We start from the raw sequence: 23,625 nt of genomic DNA on the forward strand, positions 1-23,625 counted from the left end.
TCAGATTGAAATACTAGTAAGCAGAGATGATTCGTGTTTATAAGCACAAACTTGAGATTTAGGAGTCAATATTCAGTCACTGAGCAGCTAGTTAATTTAGCCGGATAAACATAAGGTGCATTTAGAATTAGCCTACCTCCCACCCCAGGAATGCCCCCAACTTGTACAGCTAAATTCTAGCCGGATAAGTCTTTTCAATATGCGGCCAAGCATATTGAAAAGACACTCTCATGCATTTCACTGTCAAACTCAGAAAGTTCTGACCTCTTCTGGAGTTTATAGAGAGCAGAGTTAGGAAATTTCCCCTTTCAACTGACCATACAAAAAAATATATTCAAATTCTGATATCCCTTTAGTAATAGTACTTCAAAATCCCTTCCGTGCCAGCTACTTTGTGAAATAACATGAAAACGATTTAGAAATTATATAGCAAACCAGCCATACCATAAGAGTACTAACATCCAGGACTTGAAAGGCAACAACCTTACCTATGAAAAAGCAAGACTGCAAATATAGAACACAGTGCACTTACTATTGGATAAACAAAGCAAACAAGATTGCTCTAGATTCATACACAGAATCTACATCCTTGTTAGCAGAATCCCTCACCCCTGTCAAACATGCAGAATGCAGACTGACTCTTATCTAATACAGAGCAAAAGACTATAAATTATGCAGGGGACAGAGGGAGGTGAGGCAGGATACAGCATGCCTGCAACACTTATGGCTTGGATCGGTGATGGCAGTGATTCCCAGGGTTGAGGGAAAAGCAGCAACAGGGAGCGGTGATGAAGAATTTTAAGAACCAGCAACTTACTCTGCACTCTCCTCAAGCAGCAAGCACATGTGGCTGTTACAGAAAGCACAGGCTTGCTATGCCAAATTTTTGGTGACACACCTTCCCATCCCTTGGTGCATACTGGTTGAGAGCCACTGCTCTTGAGGCCTTAGTCATCGTGCTCTTTCCTTGTCAAAGACAAGATGGTACAGATGGTATAGATGGTACAGATGGTATAGATGGTACAGAAATGCATAATTCAGCTTTAATCAGATGGAAGCTATGAGTTCCTGACTTGAGATGTTTGTGGAGAGAGAGAAGATTCTCAAGTAGCAAACGATGCAGAGACCAAGAAAATGAGGCAGAAAGATACATAAATAGTCCCAATTGTATTGGACACCACACTATTTAGTACATGCAGTTTCAAAATGTTTAGCTTGATGTAAATCTAATATCTTACCCTCTCAGCAAATAATGGACATATCAATGTTTGCTAACCCCAACAGTCAGAGTTTTGAGTCCTGAATCTTCCTCTCTTTTACATGAGTAAGGAGGAAGACTCCAGCACATGCAGCCACTGTCTCAGATGGCTAGGAAGATTAAACGCAGGAAGTTTAGCATGGTGACTGCAATTCTAGCAGATGTCACCTTGCTTATGGTTAGGCAATGACCATCAACATGTGACACCAATGCTTTATATTATGCAATATTTCAATAGAGCAGCAGTGTAACAAAGATCCTTATTTAACACAGGAAAGGTCATATTGTAGGAATTCATCCTATTTATGTACTTAATATAGAGCTTCTTTGCTCAAGTTTGGAATAGTATTTACATTTACTCATCGACTTTCCTGAATCACTATTTGCCTCAGCTTCCTTTCAAGCCTCTAACTGAATGGATCTCATCCTTAGCTAGAAAGTAAGGGGTAGATATTCAAAAGCTATTTAGAAGGATAAGACGGAGTTGTAGACGGAGCCGGGTCGGAAGCCAGAAGTCAGACGTCGATACCAAAACCAAGGGATGGAAGCAGAAGAGAAGTCAGGAAGCAAGCCGGGTCGGAGACAGAAGCAATTCAAAGTATTCGCAGCAACTAGCAAGTCAGGAAACCTGAGGAACCTCGTTGCAAGGCAAAGGCTGATGAAGCTGCAGGGTTTAAATATCCTGCAGCGTGTGACGTCACCCAGAGACCCTCCTATGATTTTCCCGCGCTGGCCTCTTTAAAGGTCGAGCCCCCGTGCGTTGGGTCGGCGGCATTCTCCTTGCTCGAAGGAGAGCTGCGGCAGGCGAAGGATTAGGCCTACGCGGCCTAGAAGCATTCCGTATGGGCCGGGCTGGCCCGGAGGTAGGAGGAGGGACCGGAGCACGACCCTGGATGTTAGTACTCTTATGGTATGGCTGGTTTGCTATATAATTTCTAAATCATTTTCATGTTATTTCACAAAGTAGCTGGCACGGAAGGGATTTTGAAGTACTATTACTAAAGGGATATCAGAATTTGAATATATTTTTTTGTATGGTCAGTTGAAAGGGGAAATTTCCTAACTCTGCTCTCTATAAACTCCAGAAGAGGTCAGAACTTTCTGAGTTTGACAGTGAAATGCATGAGAGTGTCTGTATCGAAAAACTGTGTGCTGCATATGCATAGTAGTCCCACATTTCTCACTGATGCAATGAGCAAAAAAATAACATTTATTAATGATATTTTATAAGCAGTTATTGAATTTAAAGAATATGTTATCTTTCTCCTGGATCATTTTCAACAATAAAATATCTAGGATTATTATTTTTTTTTTTTAGAATAGCTGTTAAATGTAGTGTGCAATGTGTCACGCACGTGAGCATCATCTGTCAGGTGTGTCATGACGGAAAAAAGGTTGAGAACCACTGCTCAAGAGAATAAGAAGCTTCCATTTTTATGTCTTGCATAGCAGCTGGGTCTGCTGATTCTTACATTCTGCACTATTGCAGATACTTAGTAATGATTACAAAACAACTTTAGACTTTCTTTTTCCCTAAAAATTAAAGTAGAAAGTACAGAATCAAAGAACTCAAGTTTGATAGGGTTGAAATAAAAGTTATTTCCATCCCTATAAGTAAATACAAATAAATTGTTCTAATAAACAACAGTAGAAAACTCTCTTTCCCACCAGATCATCTTTCCAAAGATTAGTTCCCTGTACATACCCGGATCAGTTCAGACTGCTGGGTTTTGCCTCCCTTCCAGCAGATTGAGACAAAAAAACTTGAAGAGCACCCCCTCTTAACCTGGTGTGTTTCCTGCATCTCTTCAGTATTTCTCTGTCTCCAGCAGATGGAGGTGGTGCAAAACCTGCTGTCTTGACCAATTCTTTGGTTTAAAAAATAAGGAATTTCTATTTAAAAACAAAAAAGGATCAAGCAGTACATTAAACATCCCTCCTGGTGATAGGTCTCATGGTGCTGGGGTTGGTGACTCCACGGGACTCCAGTACGGTAAGGCGCCAGGGGTGACTACCGGTAGTCTGGTCCCTCCCCCTTGTTCCCGACCCGAACAAAGAGCAGCCTGTCAGCCTTCTTTGCTTCTCGCTGCTGCTGCTGCAGAAAAATGTAAAAGTAAAGAGGAGAAATTAGGTCGGCGGTTCTCCGGGACGGTAATGGGCAGGCTCTTTCTCTGGAGCGGCATTCATTGTTGGGTGCGCTCCGGAGCTCCGTTGGTGCCTGTAGTGAAGCACATTTCCCCTGTCCTATCGGCGCTTTCCCCGCGTCTTTCCATGCCGCGTCCGGTGCGCTGTGTGGCCTGCGGGGAGTCCACTTTGCGGCTCTCCCATTCTGGGCTTTGTGTCAGGTGAGTCCCCGGGGGGAGGGTCCCTCGGAGCGGGGGCCAGGGTCTCTGGCTAAGTCCTGCAGTGTGGCAAAATGATCTGCCACTCAAGAGGGCCAGGCCAAACCATTCCCGCGGCTATCTTGAATTCCTTTGCCGACACACGGGCTAAGGCATGAGGGGGAGGGGGAAGGGATCTCCTGCCTGACCTGTCTCCAGTTCCCGACAGTCCTGAGGACCTTCAACATCCGTCCCAGGACTTTTCAGATGGCAAGCCCGATCCCCTATTGGGGGAGGTGGGCGATCCAAATGCCTTTTCATTGGATTTTGTGCTGTTAATGCACAAGGCCTTCATGGCTACCTAGGCTCAGCAGAGTGGGGGTCCACAGCAGGGGCGATCTGAGGGGCCCCCCAAGAAGATTCCCAGGTACCTAGCGTCCCAGGGGTCCCTTTGAGTTAAGAAGTTGACTCGCTTCCTGGGGTTGGGGCCCCTATTCTGAACAATTCTGGCACCGGTGCTTCGGATGCTCTCTTGGTCCCTTGGCCCCTGCCTGCAACAGATCCTGATGAAGAGCTGGGGAAGGCATTGCCTCTGGAGGGAGATGACCCGAAGGTCATTGACCTATTCCACAGGGAGGAATTAGACCCTCTCATCTCTTGGTCTTGTCAGAGCTCGGAGAAGAGTTCCCTCAGGAAGTCTCGACCCAGGATTCAGTGGATCCAGTCCTGGCAGGATTGCAGCACCCAGCCAAAACTTTTCCATTTCATCCCATGGATCAACAGTTGATGATCCGGGAGTGGGATTCCCGGAGTCAGGCCTGCGAGTGGGACGGGCTATGGGCAAATTTTATCCTTTTCCCGAGGAGACTTTGGAGCATTTGAAGTTTTCCAAAGTGGACGCTTCAGTTTAGGCCGTAATGAAGAGGACCACGATCCCGGTTGCAGGAGCGGCGTCCCTCAAGGACCTCCAGGATAGAAAACTCGAGGTTCATTTGAAGCGGATATTCAAAGTTTCAGCATTGGGTATCCGGGCGGCCATCTGTAGCAGCTTCATGCTCCAGGCGGCCTCCACTGGGTGCAGCAGTTATTGACTTCCAGAGACCTTCACTCTCAGGAATCAGCAGAGGAGGAGCACTAGGAGGCAGCAGTTGCATAGGACCATGGCATCCGCAGTTTCAGTGAGGAGGCTCCTGTTGTTACGCAACTAGTCAGCTGATTTTTCCTCCAAAACCCAATTGAGTGTTTTGCCTTTCAAGGGAAAGTTTCTCTTTGGCGAAAACTTGGAGCAGCTGATCAAGTCGCTGGGAGAGAACAAGGTTCACAAATTCCCGGAGAATAAACCAAAGTCTTTGAGAGGTTTCCTTCTGACCCACTCTCATTTTCGGGGACAACGGTGATTCTGGCAATTCAGGGTGCCAGCTTCAGGTCAGAGACAGCCCACTGGGAGGTCACAAGCCTGGTCTCATTCCTTTCGTGGCCGTAGACCCTCTCACAACGAGGTCAGTTCTGCGTCCATCGGAGCTAAGTCCATTCAATGAGATGTGGTTGGCCCATTCCTCATTTCCTCTGGTGGGTAGTCAGCTGTCCAGTTTTTATGAGGTCAATATAACCTCCGCCCAATGGGTTCTAAACATCATAGAACACGGCTATGCGTTAGAATTTGCTCGGCCTCTCCAAGACCTCTTTATAGTCTCCCCTTGCAGTTTTCACATGAAAAAACAGATTGTTCGCCAAACCCTCAACCAGCTGAACTGTCTCAAGGCCATCGTTCCTGTCCCACCGGCAGAGTGGTTGACAGGATACTATTCCATCTATTTCATGGTCCTGAAGAAGGAGGTCTCCTTCCGGCCGATCCTGGGCCTGAAGAAGGTGAACAGGGCCCTCAAAGTTCCACATTTCTGAATGGAGACCCTGCGCTTGGTCATTGCGGCGGTCCACAGCAGTGAGTTCTTGGCTTCTCTGGATTTAACGGAAGCGTACTTGCACATCGCTATTCGCAGGGATTACCAGAGGTTTCTTTGGTTCATGATCCTCGGCATGCATTTCCAGTTCTGTGCCCTTCCATTCAGTCTAGCTACGGCGTCTCACGTGTTCACCAAGGTGGTGGCAGCAGCTCTCAGGAGGGAGGGCATACTGGTTCACCCATATCTGGACAACTGGCTCATTCAGGTGAAGTTGAGAGTCCTCTGCGAGATAGCGATCACCAAAGTCATGCGTCTTCTGAAATCCCTTGGATGGATCATCAATCAAGCCAAGAGTGACCTTTTCCCATCTTAAGTTCTGGACTTCTTGGGAGCCAGATTCGACACCCGTGTGGGCAAAGTGTTTCTCCAGCCAGACTGGATCATCAAATTGATGCAGCAGGTCCGTCGTTTCTTGTCGCTTCCTCTCCCCAAGGTGTGGAACTATTTGCAAGTCCTCAGTTCCATTGCGTCCACCCTGGGGTTGGTGCCGTGGATGTTTGCTCATATGAGACCATTACAGAGAGCTTTACTCTCCCTTTGGGATCCGAAGTCGGAAGAATTTCAGGTCCCCTTATCACTCAGTGAGTCCGCCAGGTCCAGTCTTGGATACTGGCTTGTTCCGGATCACTTGAATCACGGAGTGGACCTCGAAGTGCCTCAGTGAGTGGTAATAACCACGAATGCCAGTCTCACAGGTTGGGGAGTGATCTGCCAGTCCTGATAAGTCCAGGGCCAGTGGTCGTCAGAGGAGACGAGTTGTTACATCAATCGCCTGGAAACAAGAGTGGTTCGTTTAGCGCTGCAGCACTTCTTGCCTCTGGTACGCAACCAAGCTGTTAGAGTCTTGTCCAACAATGCGACGACGATTGCATACATCAACTGGCAAGGGGGCACCAGGATTCGGCCAGTAGCCTCGGAAGTGGAGCAACTCATGACATGGGTGGAACGGCATCTTGCCCTTCTAGCTGCATTGCACATTGCGGGATTTGACAATGTGCACTTTCCGACATTGCACGATCTGACAATGTGCACTTTCCAACAAAGCAATGGACCTCGTCTCTCGCAGATGGGGGCCTCCACATCTGGACTTGATGGCAACTCAAAGAAATGCCAAGTCTCCTCGCTTTTTCAGTCGCAGAAGAGAACACGGAGTGGAAGGGGTTGATGCACTGGTGCTTCCGTGGCTGACCAATGTGCTTCTCTATGCCTTTCCTCCATGGCCTCTAATCGACAAGATTATTCGCTGGATAAAGGTCCATTCAGGGAAGGTAATCCTGGTGGCCTCGACGACCGTGGTTCGTGGATCTAGTCAATCTCTCGGTGGATGGTCCCCTGAGACTTGGTCATCTTCCAAATCTGCTTCATCAAGCCCTATGGTCTGGATTTTAAAAGAGTTACGTGCGCTGGGCCTATTTTAAAAAGGCCCGGTGATGCGCATAAAGCCCCAGGACGCGTGTAAGTCCTGGGGCTTTACAAAAGGGGCAGTCTGGGGGAGGGGCGGGGACAGAGGCCTCTGACAGAGCGGCCATTGCCACTGTGTCGGAGAATCGTGTGCTGGCAGGCTGCCAGCAGGCACAAAAGGGAAATTAAAAATTATGGGGGCGATTTCGGAGTGGCCTGGGAGAGAACGGGGGAAGGCAGTGTGGCTTGGCGCACACAAGATGCATAATTGTGCACCCCCTTGCACGCGCTGACCCATGATTTTATACCTTGCGCGCATAAGTTATAAAATTGGGTGTACATGTGTGTGCGCCGGGTAGCATGCGTACATGTACGCCGTGCGCGCACCTTTTAAAATCTGCCCCTATATTTTTCGACTAGGCGGATTACTTTTGTCTAACGGCCTGGCTTTTGAAATGCAGCAATTGAGGAAGAAAGGTTATCCTGAGGATGTGATTACTACTCTACTACAAGCGTGAAAGACCTCTACCTCGTTGACTTATGTCAGAGTGTGGAGGGTTTTCGAATTGTGGTGTTGCGAGCAGGGTGTTCTCCTCTGCCAGTCCTCGATGGCGCAGATTCTGACAATCTTACTGAGAGGCTTTGTAAAAGAGTTGTCCTTCAATTCCCTCTGGGTTCAGGTGGCGGCATTGGGGTGTCTCATAGGCAAGGTTCATGGTAGGGCTCTTGCATCGCATCCGGATATGATGCGTTTTCTCAGAGGCGCGAAGTATTTGAATCCTCCCGTCCGTCCTATTTGTCCGTCCTGGAGCCTTAACTTGGTACTTAGGGTCTTGTGTGAAGCCCCTTTAGAACCTCTTAAGTAGACCACTTTAAAGGATCTCACCTTGAAGACAGTGTTTTTGGTGGCAATCTGCTCAGCTCAGAGGGTGTGGGAGATCCAAGCTCATTCTTGCAGGGAGCCTTTTTTGCGGGATTTCTGATTCTGGAGTCTCTCTTAGAACGCTTCCATCCTTTCTGCCAAAGGTGGTCTCGGCCTTCCACTTGAGTCAATCCATGGAGCTTCCGGTTTTTTCTCATATCACTCCAGACGTACCTCTCACTAGGGAGCTAAGGCGCCTGGATGTGTTGCGCTATCTGGAGGTCACAAATTCTTTCTGGGTATCAGATCATCTATTCGTTTTGTGGAGCGGTGCTAAAAAACGGTCACAAAGTGTCCAAGGCGACCATTGCCCATTGGTTGAAAGAGGCTATTTTTTCTGCTTATATTTGTCGCAGCCGGCCTATACCTGATGGGTTGAAAGTGCACTCGATCCGATCTCAAGCTACTTTGTGGGCCGAGTGCCACTTGATCTCGTCGCAAGAAATTTGCAGAGTGGAAGACTCTACACACTTTTGCTCGACACTACCATTTGGACGTCCAGGCACCGGACGTCAGCAACTTTGGGAGCAGTGTCAATTGAGCGGGACTCTCAAGGTCCCACCCTAGATAGGGAAGCTTTGGTACATCCCAGCAGTCTAGACTGATCCTGGTATGTACAGGGAAAAGAAAATTGGTTCTTACTTGCTAATTTTCATTCCTATAGTACCACAGATCAGTCCAGACGCCCTCCCTTTGAGGGGGTTATCACTCAGTTTTTCTCGAGAGTCCGCTCTGATAATCTCATTTGCCGAAAACGGCTACAGGTTACTTCTTACTCTGGGTTTGGCATTTTTTTTGCCAGTTCTTGTTTATTTTGCCAGTTCTCTGTTCTGTCCTTTGCTTGATCTGCAATAGTTCTCATATTCTGCTTTGGTAATATTCATACTGAAGAGTTGTAGGTGGCAGACCAAATTAAGAGGGGGTGCTCTTCAAGTTTTTCTCTGTCTCCATCTCCTGGAAGGGAGGCAAAATCCAGCAGACTGGACTAATCCTTGGTACTACAGGAATGAAAATTAGCAAGTAAGAACCAATTTTCCTGTTCTTTGGTTGTTTATTACAGTATTATGTATTGCTTTAAATTATTTGAACTTTACAATTATCATTGTTAGCATAGATTTCAAAAATGGCAGTGTGCGTGTAACAATTTATTACATGGTCACTTCTGATATATTTACATTTGACTAACCCTTCAATTGTTGTCACTTTATGTCTTTTCACCTTGTTGCAGAGCTTGATAATAAAAAAGAAGGAAAGAATGCCAAGGAGCCAAAAACAAAAGCAGATCAGAAAAAGGGCACAAAGATACTAACTTCGAAACAGGTGTGCAGGTGCACAAGCGCATGAGTTTTCTAGCTCGCACCCATAGACGCAAACTTTTTATAACATAAGCGTGTATATGTACACATGTTATAAAATAGGCTAAGCGAGATCACATATGAGTTCAATTTTAAGTGGGCGCGTGCATATGCGCACAAATCCCGCTTCCACCACGTAAGTGGGGAAATTTTAAAATGGGCACGCGTCCACGCCATTGCCAGTTTCACCAGTTCATTCCCATTTCCATCAGTTCATACCCAGTTCTCCCAGGCAAGGAATAGGACTTCCAAACTCCCCTAATTTAATAGCCTCCCATTTCATCTGTTAACCCCAATCCTTAAAACCCCACTGATCTATGTAATTTTTTTTAATCTTACTACTTACATGCCATCCATAGCATAAGTAAATTTATGCAGCAAGGGATCCTGGCATGTGCTTCACTGAGAAATCCAGGAACGCCCATGGCGCCCCAGACCATGCCCACACCTTGCCCCTGTTTTAGAAAAAAATTGTGTGCGCACAGTGGGAGATATGCATTTCCATGGGCAGCTTTCAAAATCCACTCAGTGCATTTTGATGTGCATCAGGCTTTTAAAATTCTCTTATAAGGTGGTAAGATGAAAAAGTGACTGGTACAAGTTTAAAACTGTATTTTAAAGCAATATTTTGTTCTCTTTGTGGGCGACTTTTGAAGTATGCACATTGGGACAAAGCCCACTGGTACTTTCCACCTGTGGTTTTTGTATCAGCTGTCAAAGGGAAAGTACGCATCTAATTTTTCTTTAAAACGTACTTCTAATACAAAGTGCCCTGCAGACAATTGCGACTGATTTTTCTGTGGGTACTTTTTCCATGGATGAATATGCATGAATATGCATGAAGATGTGAAAATGTCATCTGTGCAAGGGCTTCCCAAATCTGTCCTGGGCACCCCACATCCAGTCGGGTTTTCAGGATATCCACAATGAATATGCATGAGATAAATTTGCATATACTGAGTCTCCCTGAGAAACCACAATCAGTAATTTTGAAAATCCAGCACTGTGCATGTTATTGCCTCCCCTGACTTCACACCATCTCTGACCCCGTGCACATTGTTGATCCCTGCTCATATTTTTACCCACTTTACAAGGTGGGTCCAGAATTTATCTTATTAGCTAAATCTAAAGTTAGTAGTGAATAATCACTCCGCTTGTTGGATAAGTCACTCCTATCTGTGTCCTTCTCCTCTACTGCCAATTCCAGACTCCGTGCTTTCCACCTGGCTACGCTGTATGCTTGGAATAGTCTTCCTGAACTGGTGCGTCATTCTCCCTCTCTTGCTGTGTTTAAATCCCATCTAAAGACCCAACTTTTTGAAGCCGCTTTTAAATCTTATGCCTGATTGTCTACTTTTAGTCTCATTAACTAAATTATTTTTTTTAAAACGATTGTCTTGCTTTGTGAAATACCAAGTCTCTTGTCCTGTATGTTTGTCTTATTAGATTGTAAACTCTATTGAGCAGGGATTGTCTTTTTGTATGTTTGTATAGTGCTGCATATGTCATGTAACACTATAGAAATGTTAAGCAGTTGTAGTAATTTAAATGCACTATTTAAAAAACACACAGAATAGGCTAAAAGCTTCTTAAAATAGTCTCTACAAGGATTGGACTCCATTGCATAAGTTTTATATTAATCTTCCCTTCTACTTTTCATTTCATACCCCTTTTCATAATAGCCTTGATATACTATAAGGTTTTTCATCTAAAGTCCTTTTGATAATGTTTTTTCTATGATCTTTGACTGTCATCAAATATTATTGATTAATTTATTTAATATACGATAGTATTGTGATACAGATATAACTACTAGAATGTTTTGTTTTATTAAAATGTAATAAAAACTTCATTACTGTTGAATGACAGGCATCTGTCACCTCACGTACTCTGCTTGTAAACTGCATTCAAGTTGAAGGTCATCATTTTAAATGTATCCTTGAAAAATGTTAATTAAATTAGGTTGTTTCCTTGGCTTTATGCACCTATTTAAGGTATTTATTTGCCAAAGTTTACTGCCTGACCTTAACTGCACATCCTAGATATCGTGGATCCAAACCATGATGCAAGAGAACTGGGTAAGGCACTGCTATTGACACAAACCAGAATGTTAACTTATGGGTATTAAATACCAATAGCCTCATCCTATTTTTTGCCACCAGAACACTAATGTAAAATAGAAATACTGTATTATATGTAGATATATATAAAGAGAGGGAGAGAAGGAGTAATTTTCAAATAGCCTGCATAGGCTAAAGTCTGGGGATAGTTTTAAGGGTAATTTTCAATAGTGTGCATATAAATCAGCATACACTTGCATAAGTAGATCCATCTAAAGTTAAGCCTATATTTTATAAACTGTGCAGCGGGAGCCACACAATTTATGAAAAGCCATATTTAACCATCCTAAAAATACATGCATACATTTCAGTGCAGGCACATTTTTTTAAAGCAGGGATCTCCATACTTTTATAAAACAGGTGTATAAACTATGTGCATACAAGTATATTTTACAAGTTAAATAATTGTAATGTGCATTGTAATAACCCTGAGTTTATGCATGGAGGCAGGTATTTTATACTGTTAGCAGATGTATGTGTGTATCTTGCTTATGAAACTACTTGTGCCCATACTTCCAAGCAGCAGTTCACCGAGACCTCCATCAGTTGACCCTGAGTCTCACCAGTTCATCCACACCCTCCATTATTAAACCACACCCTCCATCATTGGTTCCAAATCCCCCACCCAAAAACTGCTTGTAAAAGAGAAGTCATATTTAATATCCAGGACTTGATTAGCAGGTGTAAAAGCATGCAAGTATAAAATTATATTCTGTGTATAAAATACACAAATGAAACTATGCTTCCAAACCCCACCAAGGAACACCGTGAAAATGCCCACTTTTTATGCGCATACTTTTCTGCATAGCAGCTACGGAACGCACTCACTCCTCCCTTCTAAAGATTTGCTTACCATGCAGAGGCTACTTATGTGCATATATGTCACTTTTGCATGCATTACCTCTGTATAATTCTTTGAAAATAACCCTTTATCCACAGAATTTATCCAGAATTTTCAAAGTGGATTTTTGCATATCAATTTTCATTGAAAATCCAAGGATCTATGCATAACCTGCACCAATATACGCCTGCAAAGTTCCACCCCCTCAGGAGTAGGTGGAACTGTGTGTCTTTACACACATACTTTAAAAAATCGAAAATATGTGTGCAAGCTCTGTCTCTATCCCAACTTCATCTCCCCCCAGGACAGTGTGCATAAAACTATGAACAAAATGGATTGTTCTTACTTTTAAGTGCACAACCTCCCAGGAAATTTTTGAAAAGCCATTTATTCACATAAAACTGAGGTGTGTGTACATATATCCTTTTGAAAAATACCCCCATAATCTGACATTAGCAAACTGAAAGGTCCATATTCAGAGGCATGTAGCCAGAGAACTCAGAAATTATTCAGCTAAATGAACATTTGGGCACTTATCCAGCTAAATTTTTAGCTGGATATCTTGTTATCCAGCTAAAATATAGTTGGATAACTTAAGAGTGTTTTGTAGAGGAGTTACAGTAGCAGGTGAGTTAGCCAGATAACCCAAAAGCTAACCTAAAATTAGCTGGATAAAGTTATCTAGCTAACTTTAAGATAGCCGGTCGTATTCAATTGTGTGGGTGCATTAAAGAATATACCTCCAAAGTTAACCGGATATGTTTATCTGGCTGACTTTGCTATCCAGACAGTGACGGAATATAGACCTCTGAGTGCTTGTGAATAAGTTAAGGACTTTCAGGTTTCATTTTCTGGGAAGCCAGCACCTTTTGTGAACACGAAAGGGTGGATTTTAAAAAGGCCACGCGTGTAAAAGCCAGCCTTTATGCGCTTAGCCGGGCCTAGCCTATTTTCAAAAATTTCAATTGGAGCAGACTGGGAGGGAACTGGGGAAGGCCTGATTGCATATTTTGTTAAAATCCCCCCCCCCCCCCACGCACACGTGAGTCGCAGGCCACCCGCACATGCATGCGTGGATTTGAAAATCTGGCGTATAGGATAGAAAGGTTTCCTCCCAGTCCGCTCCTTAATTGGTTAGGCCCGTTCTAAAATGCATGCACAAGGCCTGGCCAAACGCGTTACCCCCGTTTTTTATGTGCGAGGCCCTTTTAAAATCAGGCCGTAAATCCCGGGACTAGGTCCCAATTGTAAAGGCACCAGTCCTTTGGCCTCGGGGTGTGGGTTCTTGTCTAATGGGGGGAAGGCTATCCTCCAAGAACCAAGGAGTGTAGGTGGAATAACTTCCCTGTTTGTTACTATCAGCTCTTTGGAATGGGCACACAGGAAAGAATAGGCTGGACTCAGTGGTGGATATTCCAAATTAAAATTTTACTTTGGTTTAGTTCATAAAAATCAATTTGCATAAGCAGAACTGTTTACAGTTTCATCCAAGTTCAGAGTGTTCTCTTTATTCAAATATTTTCTCTCTCTGTCTCTCTTTCTGTGGAATTATCCCTCAGTACTGGCTCCAGAGATTGGCTTACCCCCACAGGGAGTGGAAAGATAAGTGTCCCAGATGGGCTAGGGCAGTGGTCCCCAACCCTGTCCTGGGGACCCACCAGCCAGTCGGGTTTTCAGGATATCCACAATGAATATGCATGAGAGAAAATTTGCATGTTAAGGAGGCAATGCACGTAAATTTTCTCTTATGCATATTCATTGTGGATATCCTGAAAACCCGACTGGCTGGTGGGACTACTGAGCTAGGGTATCCAATATGTAGAGAGATCCCTTCCCCAACAGTACCTGAGGACCCAGTTGAACTCCAGATCTTCTAAAATCAGTCCGTGGCCTGGGGTAGAGACTCCAATGTGAGGGGAGGTCTCCAAATGTCATGTCTCTACTTTTTCCTGCTTTCCTCTCCAAACTGCTTTGTGGGACCCTTCTAGGGGAAAAGTTTTAGATTGGGAAAAAACAGATCTTCCCCTCCACAGCCTTAAGGTAAGGAAGGATGGCTTCTAACTTCATTCCCCCAACTCAGGAAAAAATATCAAAAATTGAATCTCACAAAACTCCAAGAAAAAACCTCTTTTATCGGTCTCTACTTGTGGTGAATCACTGCTGTCGCTCAGTGGGATGTGAGATGGGCACAGCAGGTCTTCTCTACCCCTGTCCTCCTGAGACAGGGCCCTTTGCCTCCAGCAGCCTGGACCAGGGATTCACAAAAAAGAAAAATGCAGATATTCACAAAGATAACTTCAAAAGAGTTCACTAAATTCACATACACTGAGATAAATCCTTTCAGGCAAGGAGTGCACAGGTAAGTGGAAAAACCTGACTTCTCCAAAGTCTTAAGCTGTGAGGCCCAAAATATAAGACTGCAACAGAAACAGCTCCTTCCATTTCAAACTCCAAACAAAAATGCCACACTCTACTCTCTGCTCCCCCTTCCATATGCACCCAAGAGCTCACCACTCCAGTACACCCCCTTCCTGGCTCACTAACCCCAGGATTGGGTTAGGGTCATCTAGTGGAGACCTAGAAGGTCTCTAGATATGTATATGTAAAAAAAATGCTCATCTCAGTCAATCAGCTGTGAAGTTCAGAGAGCTCAGTATGGCAGAAGTCTGCTGAACTTCACTGCTGAAATAGAAACATTTGGAAATAACGAGGAATTTCAAAAGATTTACTCAGCTGTCCAAAATTTCACCCTTTACCCAGCTTTAATATAAATCAATTGTAAATGAATTGCATGCAGTTATTCATTCATTTATTCATTGATTGCATTTGATATGCCACTCCATGAACAGTGTATTACAAATAAGTAAATCCATAAAATTACAAATAGTACTATGCTCATACTTGTCTGTGTTGCACATGGGACTTCCTTAAATAAACTAATGGCCTACTCCTACTCCTTAAAAAGACACAGATGCAGCATGGTGCTTGGTAAATCTTTGTAATTGCTGAGCTTCCATGGCAAAGGAAAGTGAATAAGCCCCAGCAGCATTTTTCTCAAAACAAGAGCAAAGCAGCTCTTTAAGCAATGTTTGTATCTTTTCTTCTTCTTCTCTCCCCTTGCCACAAATCTAATAAGGCTTGTTTTATTTGTATTTAGCAAAATGACTTAATAAATATACAGGTTAAGCTTGATAGTACAAGAAATATGTTCTAAAACATAAAACAATCCCCTAGAACTATACATAACTGCCTGCTGCAAAGTCTGAAGGTGCTTTTTACCTGCGGACGTTACCCTCCTTTTCAAAGGGAAAGATTATGTGCATGATGTCCCTTTGACGAATATCCCACTCGCATTTACGCCTCCTAATTTGTGTGGGTAATTTTTATGAGAAAAAAATCTACTCCTACTTTTGAAAATTCAGAAGTATGCATCTAAGTTCCAACCCCTCCCCCGCCCTGTCCCCGAGGATACCTTCCCCTACTACAGGTAAAAGCCTGTATAGAGAGAGAGAGGGAGAGGCCCTACAAGCATATTTTTATGTGCATACAGGGTGAGTAATTTTCTAAAAGCCCTTTTCTGCAGGCAAAGCACTGTTTTACCCACAGACATGATTTAGAAAATTAACCTTCTTGAAGATATACAGTGTACTAGAGTGAAGTTAATGTACTATAAACCTCATGTATGCAACAGGAGGGGGGTGTGGGGGGGGGGGGTGTACACGTACAGATATATATATAGATATATATATATAATTCATTTTATAAATCTCTGAATTTAGAAACTTGACAATGTATGTCTTTTAGAATATACAGAATATAACTGACACATAATGAAAGCATGGCAAGGTTTTCTGATTCTTTTTATCAATACAAAATCCTATTTAGAAATAGTTTGCTTTAAGAGTCTGATTCATTAAGATTCTTCCTTATAGATAGAGAATGGGAGAAAAGCCCTAGTGAATCTGGTTAGTGTTTTATCATAATTAGTTAACACATAGGTATGATTCAGAAAGCCACAAAGCAAAATGGCTTTAAAAAGAGCAATAAATAAAACATGTATGTTGATTAAAACCTTGAAGTGGCATCTATGGTAGTAATAATCACTTAGGAGGTCAAGGATAAAAATGATTATGAATTATAACATCACCGGACTACAGTTTTGAAATGCTTGTCTTTCTTATGGAATGTACCTACAGTACCAAGGCTAAGGATGTTTTGATCTAACTCAATAGATATTTTTCATGAACACTAGTCTTATTCTTTCTATCCTGGAAGTAAAATATCCAAGACCTTGATATTTTAATTTAAAGAAAAATGTCATTTTTTATTGAATCAGTTTCATTATAAAACATATATTTGTACAAAGTTGAAAAATATACTTCCAATAGCAGTTCTACTCACATTAATTTGAGTACTTGAAATAAATCTTCCACAAATATAAAATCTTCATCTAACCTAAAACCAAATGTGCTAAAGAGATTTTCCTGTTTAGAGCCTAATTCACTAAGACTTTTTTCCCATTTTATGTCTATCAGAAAAGACCTTGAGGAATCAGGTCCTTTGTGTCCATGGGGAAAATGCATTTTGTAATTTGATCTAAAAGCATCTGAGAAATAATCATTTCATATAAGAACTTAAGAAGTTGCCATACAGGGTCAGACTGAGGATTCATCAAGCCCAACATCCTGTTTCCAACAGTGGCCAATCCAGGATACAAGTACCTGGCAAATATTCAAACAGTAAATACATCCCATTCTATTAATGCCAGTAATAAATACGCACTGGCTATTTCTCCCCATAGAAATGGGGAGCAGCTTGTTGTCATTCTGGCTGTGTCTGCAGAGTCTGGTCTGGGATGGGCTAGAACTAATTCACGTCAGACAGGATGGGAACCTAGAAAGTTCCATTTCTTGCAGCCTTATCTCCAGTAAGGGCCTAATGCTGCCACCATTTGTGGTCATAGAGGATCCACTACTATCTATGCAGGTGTCCATTCCATGTGCCTCAATCCCACCCATCCCAATATGAAAGCTCCTTAGGCAAAAAGACAAAGGGAAGTATTGGTATCATCTTGGAGAACAGGAGTTGCTTCTGCCCCTTTTGAGACCCAGGGACTCTGAATGGTAAGGGCTACCTGGGAGGAAAAGGGATCTTGTGGGGCGGCTTTTGTAACATTTTTCGATGGGGGAGGGATGAATTTACAAAGTTATACTTTTTGGGAAGGGTGTACCACCCATTATATCATCTATCAAAGACCCATGGACAGCCTCCTCCTAAGGGTGATGGGCCAGAGCCCCATGACACTGAGCAGGAGGAGAAGACGGAAGAAGAACTAGAAGAAATGGGAGCACCACATATATGACCATGCTGTCTAAAAAAGTAATACATTATTATTATTTATTAGGCTTAATATTAGGCATAGGCATTCATTTGCAATAAAATAGGAAATACTGATGATATTTACTATTATCCCAGGACAAGCAGGATGCTAGTCCTCACATATGGGTGACATCAGTAATGGAGCCCTATATACGGAAAAACTTCTTTCATAGTTTCTATGAAACTTTTGACTGGCACCAGAGTGCCTACTGAGCATGCCCAGCATGCCATGATATTCCCTGCCACAGGGGTCTCCCTTCAGTCTTCTTTTTTCCGCGGAACCATTAGCTTCGCGGTTAATCTGGAGTCCTGTGGTGATTTTCACCACACATAAAACTTTAGAAAAAGTTTAGGAAAAACTTTCCACTGCAAGGGTCTCCCTTCCGTTCCATCGCGGTAAGTTTTTTCCCCGAGATTTTCGTCGGTTCCATACCATTTTTTCTGTCCATTGCCGTCGACGGCTGTCTGGCAAAAATGGCCTCGGGTTTTTAAAAATGCCCGAATTGTGTGAGAAACATGTCCATTACGGACCCGCACCAAGAATGTGTTCTTTGCCTCAGCGAGAAACACGACGTCAAGTCTTGTAGTTTATGCGCCGAGATGACATCGAAGGGACGTCGGCTCCGGATGGAGAAGATGGAGCACCTCTTCAAAATTCAACTGCTCCCAACAACATCGACGTCAGCCCAGTCATCGCCGTCGGGATCGATACGGCAAGTTGTACTGAAATGACGACTTCCAGGTGAGGCCGGAGACGCTTCTACTCCCTCCCCCTTGCCATCATCGAAGGCGTCCACCTCCGGCAGCGAAAAACATAAAGAGAAGCATCGGCATCGACGCCAGCACGCCATCGAACCGGTGCCCGCTGAGCCATCAAAGGACGCGGCCTCCTCTGCTAAGAAAGCTCGGACGAGCGCGGAGGCTCTGAGGCCTACGGTACCAGGGCGATCCCCACCGATATCGGTGCCGGGCACCATACCTCCTCAGGGCCCTGTGCTGATAGCTTCACGTAAACCTTCCACTAGAAAAAATTATTCTTACAAATGGAAACGGTTTACTTTGTGGTGCACTCAGAAATATATAGATCCTTTCACTTGCCCCACTACCTCACTGCTAGACTACCTATACCATCTTTCAGACTTTGGTCTTAGGACTTCACCTGTAAGAGTACATTTGAGTGCAATCTCAGCTTACCTAACAAGCTGGGAGACACACCTATCTCTACACAGCCTCTCTTCAGTAAATTTATGAAAGGTTTAACTCACCTTAAACCTCCACTTCATTCCCCAAGCATACAATGGGACCTGAACGTAGTATTAGCCAGGCTCATGCGTTCTCCATTCGAACCCATAGATACCTGTGACCTTAAATTTCTTACATGGAAAACTGTATTCCTCATAGCCATTACATCAGCTAGAAGGGTCAGTGAACTACAAGCACTTGTCACATACGAACCTTTTACAAAGTTCCTACATGACAGGGTGGTCCTCCGTACTCATCCTAAATTCCTTCCAAAAGTAGTCACGGAATTCCACCTGAACCAATCTATAGTTTTACCAACATTTTTTCCAAGGTCTCACTCTCACCAGGGAGAAAGAGCCTTACATACCTTGGACTGTAATCGTGCGCTATCCTTCTACTTAAACCGCACCACAGTCCAAAGGAAATCTAGTCAACTATTTGTATCTTATGACACAAACAAGCCTGGTAAAGCAGTGGGTAAACATACTTTGTCAAACAGGCTAGCAGACTGCATACAGTTTTGTTATGAAAAAGCAGGCCTTACTCTTCAAGGGCGAGTAAAAGCACATTCGGTCAGAGCAATGTCAACCTCAGTAGCACACCTTCACTCTGTACCTATTCTGGACATTTGTAAAGCAACAACATGGAGTTCTCTTCACACCTTTGCAGCTCATTACTGTTTAGACAAAGAAGGAAGACAAGATTCAGCCTATGGACAATCTGTCTTAAAGAACTTGTTTCCAGTGTAATCACAACTCCTCCTACATCCAACCTGCTGTGATCTTCGGCTGGTTCATTTCAACAACAATACTTCACTGTTGCTTCAATACACAATGACTCAGCCTCTAGCTTGCTAATCACCCATATGTGAGGACTAGCATCCTGCTTGTCCTGGGATAAAGCAAAATTGCTTACCTTGTAATAGGTGTTATCCCAGGACAGCAGGATGTAGTCCTCACGAAACCCACCCGCCACCCTGCGGAGTTGGGTCCGATACGTTTTATTATTTTATTTTTGGCTAACGCTAATTGCTACAAAACAGACTGAAGGGAGACCCCTGTGGCAGGGAATATTATGGCATGCTGGGCATGCTCAGTAGGCACTCTGATGCCAGTCAAAAGTTTCATAGAAACTTTGAAAGAAGTTTTTCCGTATATAGGGTTCCATTACTGATGTCACCCATATGTGAGGACTACATCCTGCTGTCCTGGGATAACACCTATTACAAGGTAAGCAATTTTGCTTTTCCCGAGGCAGGCCGAAACCGAAGCCCAAACTGAATGGTTTGGGCGATGCACATCTCTAGTTGGTAAATCATTTGTGCATACTTATCCGGCTAAATTCCAACTTATCTAGCTAAGTAGCGCCTTTGCCGCTATTTAGACATAAAATTTGAACTTATCTGGATAAATAGCAGTTTTGTTTTTGATTTATCCAGCTATCTTACAAACCTGGATAAATTGGAAAAGAACTGATTAGATGGAAAAGTAGTGCTTTTCAGACTTATCTGGCTAAGTGCTGCTACATAGCCGTACAAATTGGAACTTATCCAGATAAGTGCTGCTACTTTTCCAGATAAGACTGAACTTGCACAACTCACAGTTTTTACAGATGTGAATATGTGTGCATACATATGTACTCATATTTTATAACTTGCACATATGGTTGGCACGCAGGTTATAAAGTACAATAGTAAATTTGCATGCACCCGTATGCTATACACATGTATATAGGTGCACACGAGCAGTTTTGAAATTTAGCCTCTTAGATTGTGAGCCCTCTGAGGACTGGGAAATACCAACAATACCTGAATGTAATCTACTTTGAAGTGCCTGAAAAGCAGAATATAAATTAAAAATAAATTGTACTAAGTGTGGGCTCCAAACCTGCATATGAGTAATACAAGGACATGACACTTGTATAAGTCTAGGGTAAACAGCATGATCAGAGCATTTATTTATTTATTTGTGTAGACATTTTATATACCATCGTTCCATATAAAGATCACAACTGTTTACAAAAGTAAATTCATATTCCAAATCAATAATCAATGACAGTTTATGGAGTTGATTTTCATGAACAGGGGATCAATATAAATCTGAGATGTTCTGATACGTATTAACTAAAGATCTAAGACATGCAAGTAGTATAATATAACAATTTTTTTTATATCATAGTCAGTATATTAACTTAAAATTGTTAAATTCTTTCGTTAATGTATTCCCCAAGCTTCAATTAATATCTCATGTCCTCCTAGTTATTGTAGTTCATTGCATTTGGATGTTTTTAAGTTAGGTTATATGCATTTTTTTGAATAGCTTGTTTTTATCTCATGTTTAAATCTCTTTCTATCTGGTATAAAACATAACATTTCTGGTAGAGAATTCCAAATCTTTGGACCTACTATGGAAAGCACACGATCTCTCACTTGCGTCAGATGTGTACTCCCGTATTGTAGGAACAGTCATTAGTCCTTTATTTTGAGATATTGGTGTTCGCTGAGGTGTGTAAGGCTGTAGTGTCACGCCTGTCAGACCAGTGTTACTGGAGTGAATGATTTTGAATATTAACGTTAATACTTTATAATAGATTTGGGATTGTACAGGCAGCCAGTTCAGTGAAATCAGCACTTAGATGTGCTGTTGAAATTAGCCTCTCTATTCCTAGCTTTTATTAAATTATTTTGCTTATTATTTTATTTATGCAGGCCCTTGATGATGTTCATTTTATACTAAAGAATCAATGAAATAGTTATGAAGAAATTGTCATTGTCCTAATTAAAAGTATAATACCAGCATGAAGCAGCATTCCAGCCTATAAAATGACAGTAAATTAATATAACAAGTTATTTTTTATGTAAATTATTTAAGCCTTTATATTTCAGATGCAGTAAGTCCTACTTATAAAATAAACCAAATCCTGGAAAAATACCATCAGCAAGCCACAACTTCCTGGGAGGGCGTCATAGGCAGCATACATGTTCCAAGGTTGGTATTATGTCTCTTACTCAATATAATTTAACTGCGAAGGCTATGAATCATTACATTATATTTTAGTGCTGCATTTTTTTCTAGGTTTAAACAACTTAACTATGCTAAATGCATATTTAAAAACAAATTAGGATTGAGCCTAAAGTCTAATGTATTAGTTTATGCATAGAAGCAAGTTAATTCATTCTGGAATTTTTTCAGTTGGGAATAAGGTACAAGCAACTTTAAATTTTAGTTGGAACTGTCATGTCTTCCATCAGATACTTTATTAAGTTATATAACATGGTGTGCAGCTACATAATGAGGACCTGCACTGCAGGAATCTCAAAATATCAATATACTGCCATGAAAGTACTAGATATGTTTTGCACTAATAAGAAATATTTCAGACACACAATATAATGTTTGTTTGTAAGAGGCAGTATTTATTCTCACTCTCCAATTGTTGCAAATTGGTTATGAAATCTCTTCCACTCATAATAGGGCACCCACCCCAATCTCAAAAACAATTAGTTATTACCAAAGAATTGCTGGGTTCCCCCATGGAATTGCTGGAACCAGGAGCCAAATCACATTGTCACATTTCTTTTCTCTCCTTTCCAGCACAACAATCCTCAACCCTCCTCGCTTCATCTCACTTTTATTTCTCTTACTGCCAGCCCAAACAGCAGCAGGGGAAATGGTAGAGGAGGGGAAGAAAGAGAGGAGGATTGGTTTGGGCTAAGGAAGGACTAGCAGATAACAGGGAAATTAGTTGGGGGAGTGAAGATGAACTGGGAGAAGGGAGAGGGATTGGCTGGTGAAGTGAAGCGGGTCTAGAGGATGAAATAGGAATTGGCTGGAGTGATGAGGAGAGATTGGATGGTGAGGTGAGAGGGGATCAGCTGGGGCATGTGTGTAAGAGAGAGAGGAAGGGGAATGTGTGTGTGTTTGTGAAAGGGAGAGAAAAGGGATGAGGGTATGAGAGAGGACATACAGTATTTTGAGGGGTGAGAAAGGTGGTTAGAAAGAGAGTAGGGATGCAAGGAGGACCAGGATGAGAACCAAGGAAAGGAAACCTTCTTCCCCCAATCTGGAAATGCTTCCCCCAACCCTCCCAGGTCTTACATCCCAGTCTTCTCTTCTCCTTCCCACATCGCCAGTCCTCTCTCCTTCAACTCCCAATCTCTGTTCCTCTCTCCTTCAGCTCTCCCCATCCCCATCTCTCACTCAACTCTCCCCTTGCCCAAGAATCCCTCCCTGTACTGATACTTGAGTTCTCCCAGGATAAGCAGGATGGTAGTCCTCACATGTGGGTGACGTCACTGGATGGAACCCTATAACGGAAAACTTTTCTGTCAAAGTTTCTAGAACTTTTGACTGAGCATGCCCAGCATGACATAATCCCTGTAGCCACAGGGGTCTCCCTTCAGTCTCTTTTTTTCCACGCTGCAGTTTGCCTCGCAGTTAGGAGCTTTGTGAAAATGTTCTCACACAATTTTCCTCATGGAAAAAACTTGAAGATTACTTCATTAAAAAGTTCCCTCATAGGGGTCTCCCATCGCGATATTCTTTTTCATCGCTCGGTGAGTAAAATTCACTGTCCCCAGTTGGTTCCTGCCCATGCCTTTTTCGGTGTCCACAGTCCATCGACGTTTTTTGGGCCTCAACCTCTGCCATCATGGCAACATGTTTCTGAAAATGTCCGGAATGCCCCCGTACCATGTCGATTACCAACCCACATGATGTCTGTGTGCTGTGCCTTGGCTCATCACACGACGTTTCGCACTGCCCAAGTTGTGCCCAGATGACTGCGAAGGGTAGGTGGGCTTGCCTCAACAAGATGGAGACCC

General features: G+C 42.9%; 1 protein-coding gene across 2 annotated transcripts in view; it reads left to right on the top strand.

The window, feature by feature from the left end:
* CFAP46 (cilia and flagella associated protein 46) overlaps positions 1–23,625 on the top strand; it is an 831,934-nt gene that overhangs the window by 726,249 nt on the left and 82,060 nt on the right. For both annotated transcript variants that reach the window (XM_029609979.1, XM_029609980.1), the window contains exons 52-55: positions 9,095–9,186; positions 11,091–11,154; positions 11,264–11,299; positions 21,688–21,790. In XM_029609979.1, coding sequence (XP_029465839.1) covers positions 9,095–9,186; positions 11,091–11,154; positions 11,264–11,299; positions 21,688–21,790 — 295 coding nt within the window. The remainder of the gene's footprint in view (positions 1–9,094; positions 9,187–11,090; positions 11,155–11,263; positions 11,300–21,687; positions 21,791–23,625) is intronic.

The sequence above is a fragment of the Rhinatrema bivittatum genome, chromosome 7, assembly GCF_901001135.1.
Source record: "Rhinatrema bivittatum chromosome 7, aRhiBiv1.1, whole genome shotgun sequence".
In the NCBI taxonomy this organism is placed as follows: domain Eukaryota; kingdom Metazoa; phylum Chordata; class Amphibia; order Gymnophiona; family Rhinatrematidae; genus Rhinatrema; species Rhinatrema bivittatum.